The sequence below is a fragment of the Akebia trifoliata genome, chromosome 12 (assembly GCF_017979445.1).
Source record: "Akebia trifoliata isolate Shusen 1 chromosome 12, ASM1797944v1, whole genome shotgun sequence".
Taxonomy (NCBI): Eukaryota; Viridiplantae; Streptophyta; class Magnoliopsida; order Ranunculales; family Lardizabalaceae; genus Akebia; species Akebia trifoliata.
The window spans coordinates 7170641-7178934 of NC_141386.1; the positions used below are offsets into that span (position 1 = coordinate 7170641).

General features: G+C 36.1%; 1 protein-coding gene across 1 annotated transcript; it reads left to right on the forward strand.

The window, feature by feature from the left end:
- Window positions 1-5495: 5495 nt before the first annotated feature.
- Window positions 5496-5927, forward strand: LOC147388819 (uncharacterized). Its single transcript, XM_086418425.1, has one exon. The coding sequence runs from the start codon at window positions 5496-5498 to the stop codon at window positions 5925-5927; it is 432 nt and encodes a 143-aa protein (XP_086274551.1).
- The last annotated feature ends 2367 nt before the right edge of the window (window positions 5928-8294 follow it).

Sequence of the window (8294 nt, forward strand, 5' to 3'; positions counted from 1 at the left end):
AGTCGAATGTTTTGATACATTGAAAAAAGACCCATTGTTTACGGTCACGTCAAATGGCCGGCCTGAGCCGGATAAATAGCCAACCAAGTGTGGTAAGTACAACGACCGAACACAAAATCAGGAACTAAAAGCCAGTAAAATATTATAACATCATGTCCTAACTAGGAGCGATGTAGTCATGAATCCCAACTCTCTAATTCCACTACTCTACCATTATGTATTATGTATCTATTACCTTATTTCGATATATATAAAATGAAATGCATGTTTAATGTTTCCATTTGGTCAATTAGATTTGTATAAAAAGAAAATGTTATAGTGAGTACTATTGATTGATATAATGTAAGTTTTAAAATGTTTAGTTGTTCATCATTGGTTATATGTACGAATTAATCATAATTTCTTCCGTAAAATTTTGCATATGTTAAAATGATCCAGTATGTTTATTCATTTATGTTAAGAGAGGTTATTGGTAGAAATCATTTGCTTCCCTACTGGATAACCATTGTTACTTACCCTTTCCTTCATTTTTTTTAATTTCAGAGCCTGCAGTTGACGAGACTGACGTAGAACCAGTGAGTGGGGACCATCTGATAGGTCAGATAGACAACTAGATTCTATTATCTGGTGAGTACTGGAGCTATACCCCCTAGTGGTGTCAGTTCATCCAAGAGTGTTATGGATTTTGTATTAAACGTTAGGACTTTTGTTAAAATGAGGAGTTTCAGTAGAATCATGTTTATTGTTTATCCTTTAGCACTCTGATTAATCTTACGTGGCTAAATGTATATAGATTTCTACTGTTATTCTATTTTGGTATGTATATACAGGATATTATGGATTTTATTTATCAAGTGAAATAAGTTGAACGCCTTGGAATGCTAACATAAACAAAGGAGACCATGCCAAAATTTTGAGGCACCACCTAGTGCCTCGAGATCTGGCATAGGGCTTTGTGTTTCAAGAGCACCACATAACTTTTCATCCCAAGTCTTCCATTCTTCCAATGATTGATTTATAACGAGGACAAAATCTCCAAACACTTCAATCTCAGTGATGCTTAGGTCCAAAGCAGCTTTCAAACTTGCGATGCAAGTTTCATACTCGACCATATTATTTGTGTTTGAAAGGATCCATTTGAGTTAACAATATGACTGAATGGGAAAGAATGTAATGTCAAAGCCTATAATTTGCCCATACTAGTTCTAAACAGGTCTTCTCGAGTGACGAGTACTTTTGTTCATATTTCAGCATCTTCTTGTTGATATAATAGATGTTTATTTCTCTATGATTGTCTTGATCATACTGTGCTAGTATGCATCCCATAGCTATTTCTAAGGCTAATAAATAAAGAAGAAGTGGTTCACCTAGTGCAGACGAAACCAGGACCGACGGGGTTGCAAGGTATTCTTTGACTTGGTCGAAATCCTTTTGACAATGCTCGTTCCAAATAATCAGCTCACTCTTTTCTAGAAGCTGAAGGATGGGTTCACAAACATTAGTGAGTTGAGCGATGAATCTACTTACATATTGAATTCTATGCAAAAAAGCCTTTGATCTACTTCTAATTCTTAGAATGTGCCATTTCTTGGATGGCCTTGATCTTGTTTGGATCAACTTCGATTTCTCTTTGACTGACGACAAACCCAAGTAGTTTTCTTGATGTAACCCAAAAGATACTTTTATGGATTAAGTAGCAATTGGTACTTTTGAATTCTTTCAAGGAATTTTGCCAATGTAGTTGCATAGCTGGTTTGACCTTTAGACTTGATAATCATATCATCCACGTACACCTCAACTCCTTTATGTATCAGATCATGTAGTAAGGTGGTTGCTACTCTTTAGTAAGTAGTTCCAACGCTCTTCAGTCCAAAAGGCACTTTAAATAAAAGATTCCTTGTTGTATAATTAATGAAGTTTTTTGCATATCCCGAGAGTCCATCTTTATCTGATTGTACCCCGAAAATCTAACCATAAATGATAAAAAGGCATGTATGACTGTGTTATCAACCAGTGCGTTGATTTATAAAAAAGGGAAGCTAACTTTATGGCTCATTTTAATCAAATCCCTTAAATCCATACACATCCTGACTTTTCCACCTTTCTTGGGAATTGTGACCACATTAGCAATCCATTTAGGATATTCTACGACTTTGAAAAACACAACCTTAATTTGCTTAATAACCTCTTATTTGATCTTGAAAGTCCATTCCAACTTCATTCATCGAAGTTTCTGCGTTACTGGAGAGCATCTAGGTAAAGTGGAATTCAATGTTGAACGATAATTATGCTTACACTAGACATATCTTCATCGGACCATGCAAACACATCCTAAAACTTCTTGAGCAAATTCATAATCTCTTTTTATTCTTTTAGGGATAAAGTAGTTTCGAGCTGAACTTCTTGAGGATTATCTTTTGTTTGAGGTTGATCACCTTTGTTTCCTCTGTTAGAGGTTGAGCATGACGTTCATTGCAATCAAAATCAAACGAAGGGATGAGGCTGGTTTAATGGGGAAAAGTGAGAAATGAGGATTGTTATAATACGAATGTGTGGAACTAGTTTAATTGTTAAAACTAGGTGTAACTTGGTTCAGTTTGAGGTCAAATTGGAACCGAACTGACATAGGTCGGTTCCACTAAATAAGAACCAAAACCAAACCAAATATATTGGAACCAAACCAACTTAAACCGAATTAAAGTCAGTTTGGTTCTGCGGATTGCTAATTTTCTATAAATTGTAAGTAATATTTTTTAATGAAAAAACAAACATAAAATTTTATACAATAAATCACAAATCTATCCATAAAAAGTCATTAGTTTATTCATAGAAGATCGCTAATTTATGTCCTAACTCCTAAAATAATTCATAATAATTATTATTTACATTTTTTTTTATTGCATTAGGGTTCGGTTCTATACAAGCTTGATCCAAGAATCAAACCAAATTGATTGGTTCTCCATTTTCGTAAATTGGAACCAAGCTACAACTTGTTCCAAACCACCCCAAAGCTATCGGTTTGGTTCGGTTCTCAGTTTGAACCGGACCAAATTGCACTCCTAGTTAAAATGTGAGAGATGAGGGCTTTTGTAATGGAGGTCATGAGAACCAAGGTGCAAAATTGGTTTAATAGTAAAAATATGAGAGATGAGGGCTACTATAATAGAGATCAAAAGGCTTAGGGAAGAAGGTATCTTTCCTTCTCTTCTTTTCCTTCTTTTTTATTTTGATTCAAAATTTTTCTTCATTGAACGATCTCTAGAAGATGTGGGGGGAAAGGGTTTAAATAGAGGATGGAAGGAGAGGTAGAGTCCCATTGGGACTCCCTCTCTTCACATTTTTGGTCTATCCTAGTTGAATGCATGAAAAAGATGAGGTAGAATCCCATTGGGACTCCCTTTCTCTATCGGTTTTGGTCTTTCTTTGTTGAACCATGTAGAGAACTATATTAGCTAAGTTAATAAAGAATTGATCCCACGCATTTTGGGTTTCCATGTTACGTACTCCCTTCTATTTTAATTGGTCAAAAGGATTAATTTGAATTTTTTCTTTTAAAACTTGATTGATCAATTGAGAGATTAATTTACTTGATCGATGAATGATTTTAAAGATGATTGGTTAATTAAGGATCCATGATTGGGTAAAATTAGTATTTAGTTAGTTGATGATTTAGGGTTCATTTTAGATTAATTGGTTCAATCAAGCGATTAACAAATGATTGACTTGCAGATAACAAGTCCTAGTCATGTTATTTGAAATAATATCATTGGCACCCCCCTTGCTCAATTTAGTAGTTCACTTTTCAAATGGGGAGCACTGAATAAAAAATTCAAATTGTGAACGACAAAAGGTCCAATACCCAATCTTGAATCTTAATTTTTAGTATTTTCAATTTTATCTTAAAATTTTGATTTTTCGATTGAATTTGGAACTGTAAAATTCATCATTTCATTTGAAAATGTCATTTTATATGAAATTTTTAGTCTTCCTTAGCACATGATCTCTAAATTTTTTCAATATGTGTGAGTATTGTTAGAAATTTAATTTTCGATCACGTTTTCCTAAGAATCGAAGCTTCTGAGTAAAAGTTAACGTTTAAGGGCATTTCAATCTTCTTTGTAATTCTTTAGAAACTTTTTTGTTTTTATCGATTTTAGTCTTGTTAGACTCAAAATCACATTTCGAGAGTTATGATGATATTTTCAAAATATTTCAGAGGTGTGGCACCCGTGAGGGGTATTTTTAGCATTTCATTAATTTTTCTAAAATTTGGTGAACGATTTTGTTTGGTTGCCATGTGATTCTCGCTAAATTTAAAATTTATATTCTCTTAGTGTTGTGAAATCTCTAGATCATCGACACGTGTAACAATCCTAAGCGTACGTACTTCCTAAGTCAAGTAAAATGTGTGGTGATCCTACGTGTGTAATTTCTAAGTTGAACATTCTAAGAAAAATGAGAATAGGGGAGGATCGGGAAAGGGATTTGACTAGGATTGGGAAAATAGAGGGGTGACCTCACAAGCTCTTCGCTCATTGCATATTGTTATGCGCTCATCATTAGGGATCTACAGTATTCGGGTGATGAGTTGTCAAATCAGGAAGTCGCCAAAATGGAGTGTCTACATAGGGGCATTTTTCAAGTTATGTCCAATCATTCATCCCAGTGCAATTTCTCTTATCTAAGGGTATTTTATTCTCAAAATTTCTAAGTTAGGTCAATTTTTAACCCCAAAGGATAAAGATAACCATGTATTTAAGGTAATCTCCTTGATAGCATTTTTTGAAAAAATAAAAAAAAACCCCAAAGGTTCAAGAAAAAGCTAGAATGTTGATCCAAAATCCAAAAGATTCAAAGTTTTACAAAAATTTATTGCTCATCCAAAGCAAATTCATGCCAATCAATACCAACAACATCTTCCACCTCCACCATCAAGTGGGTAGGCAACAAAATTTGGGGGCAAATATCATCAATATACATGAAAGTGAGTGGAGGTGCAAATACCCAGACAAACAGGATGAAACAACAAGGAAGAAGAAACCTGATCAAAAATTCATTCAGGTACGAGAAGTATATCATATTTGACCTCAACCATAATGGACTCACATTTATCAAACTAAGGGCAATAAGCCATCTTCTCCTCTTATCAGGATCAGAAGGGAATATAAACACCTAATGTAAACGCTTTATCGATACCAATAATATTAGACTTGAGAAGGTCAAAGACATCCTTTTCATCAACGGTCGGTCGCTCGCTCACAAAGCCATCACTTAAGGGTATTTTTGGCCCTTTATGCAAAGGGATGCCTTATAATATGTTAGGCAGTGCTACCAGGGCCAACGACATGCTCCAACAATTAATCAACCAACCGAAGAGATGCGACTATTGAAAAGTCCATGGCCCTTCTCTCAATGGCTTTTGCTATAGTAGGTCTCCTACCAATCACACCTATACAGAAACATTTTCTTCTAGTGGCGACAGAATACTTTACAAGATGGGTGGAAGTAGAAACCTTAGCACCTATTCCGGAGTTAGAGGATGGACAATCCATGACTTTTGTAAAAGCTTAGACATACATCAATTCTTCTCTACCCCATGCATTCCTCAAGGAAATATGCAAGCAAAAGCTATCAACAAGAACCTAATCAACAACCTAAAGAAAAGACTTGAAAATGCAAAAAGAAGGTGGGTTGAAGAACTTCTTAGAGTCTTATGGGCTTACAAAACCACTCCAAGGAAAGCTATTGGAGAATCTCTTTATGCCCTAGCAGTTGGAGTCGAAGTTGTCATGCCTAATAATTTGGATCTTCCAACTACAAGGAACATATTCATGATCCCTAAGAAGAATGATGACCTCTTGTTCAAAGCACCCAATCTTACTAAAGAAGAAAGGAAAGAAGCATTGGCTCCCCTTGCAAATAACTAACTGAAGAGAGCTTACGATCAAAAGGTCCGACGAAAAAATTTCAAACCCACAAACTTTGTGTTAAGGAAAGTGTTCAAAGAACACCCAAGAACTCAATAACAATAATCTGGAGGCAAGTTGAGAAAGTCCATATATGATGGATAAAGTGGGAGGGCAGTAGGGGTCTACTACCTAAAAATCCCTAATGGTAATGTATTACAATGTCCCAAGAACGTGTTAAACTTATTACTAGTAGTATGTTATCATTTTTCAAGTAATTAAATCTTTTGGCTGAGTTGATTGGAATAGAATCTCAACTCAAAGAGTCGGCATGGTAACAAACCTACGACTACTAGCCCTATCTCATGATAAAGCCCTTACTTCTCAAAGAAAGATTCATCGCTTTTAAAGAAACCCTCAGTTCTTAATCAAATAGCAATAACTCTAAAGTCAACGTGATGCCAAATCACCACGACTATAAACTCAAAGATCCATAACTCTAAAATCAACATAATGCCATGTCACCACAACTATAAAATTGAAAATTCATATCTCTGAAGTCGACATGATGCCAAGTGACCGCGACTATAAACTCAAAGTGCCATAGCTCTAAAGTCGATGTAGTGCTAAGTGACTGCAACTATAAAAACAAAAACCTTCACTTTAAAAAAGAAGCCCATGAATTCACGATAAAAAAAGGCCCGAGCTTCAAATTCAAGAGCCCACACTTTACCCATTGCAAAATTAAAGAAGCCCAAGCTTCAAAGAGCCCATGCAAACAAAAGAACTCGTGCTCCACAACTTAAGAAACTTGAGCTTCAAAGAGCCGCTCTCAAAAGGAACCTACGTTCAACAACTCAAGGAGCCCATGCTTTAAAGAAGTGTAAGCTTCAAAATCATAAGCCCATATTCCAAAAATTGAAGAGCACGTGATTTAGGAGCTCATGCTCCAAAAACCAAAGAGCTATCACTATAAATTGAGTTGCATACAGTCGTCGACTACCAACTTGAAGAGTTAGCAAGACGATGAGTCTACGACAAAGAGTTCTCATGCTAAATAGAGTTGTATGGATTCATTGACTCGCAACTCAAAGACACAAAAATGAGTTTACGACTAAGAAAACCTCTAAATTGAGTTGCATGGAGTCGTTGACTCCCAACTTGAAGAGTCAGCATGACATTAAGTCTATGACTAAGAACTCTCACTCTAAACCTAATTGCATGGAGCCATATCCCAACTCGAAAAATCGGCACGACGATGAATCTTCGACTAAGAACTCTCACTCTAAATCGAGTTGCATGGGGTCATCAACACCAAACTCTAAGAGTCAGCATGATGCCTAGTCTACAATTAAGAAATCAAATTTCAATCTTAACTAAGTTGCATAAGGGCATCCCCAGCTCAATAAGTTGACATGATGCTAAGTCTACAACTAAGGGTCAATGCACTAGTTACGTTTTAAGGCAATTCTCAACTCAAGGGATTAACAAATACTCAATGATTCAAATGAGTAGCATTGGGGCAACCCCCAACTCAAAAAGGTCAACGAAGTGCAAAATTTACCTTTGCTAATCCTAATGAATGAGATTTATTCTTAGAACCTTGGATCTCATCAAGATCCAAGGTCCTAAAAGGGGGATAATTATAGGATCCAAAAAAATTATACTCATTGGGATTTGTAAAGTTGCAAAATCAAAGCATTCGTATTTGGTTCAACCCTATCCAAACTCGATTAACCTAGTACCATGGGTTCGACCCATAACCCAAAAAGGATTTGACCTTTGAACCATGGCCCAAGGTGGTTTGACAATTACCTTGGCTAACCCCTATTCGGCCTGCTTATTAGAATCGACCCCTTCACTCTTCCAAACCTCAAGGAGGTTTAGCATCCTTAAAGAGCTAACCCCCTTGCTATTTTATTCGCAAGAAGTAGTCTCCTCAAGGAGCCAACCCTTTAGTACTTTCATTTGAAAGAGGTCTGGACTCCTCAAGAAGCTAACTCTTTGGTACTTTCATCTAAAGAAGGTCTAGACTCCTCAAGGAGCCTGCCCCTTGGTATTTTCATATAAAAGAGGTCTAGACACCTCAAGGAGCAACCCCTTAATATTTTCATCTGAAAGAGGTATGAATTCCTCAAAGAGCCAACCTCTTACTATTTTCATTTTAAAGAGATTCGACCTTCTCAAAGAACCGACCCATTGTTACATTATCTGAGGTTTCCCTCAAACACTAAAGTGATTCTACCAAGTTCTATCAACAGCATCAATAGTTACTACTATTGCTACTTCTTTTTCTTCTCCTACCCTACTCACCTACTACTGCTGCTACTTCTTCTTCTCCTCCTGTCATGCTTAGCAGCTACTACTCCTACTACTTGTTCTTCTTCT

Coding starts and splice junctions, on each gene's coding strand:
- LOC147388819 (XM_086418425.1), top strand. CDS start 5,496: ATGGGTGGAAGTAGAAACCTTAGCACCTATTCCGGAGTTAGAGGATGG.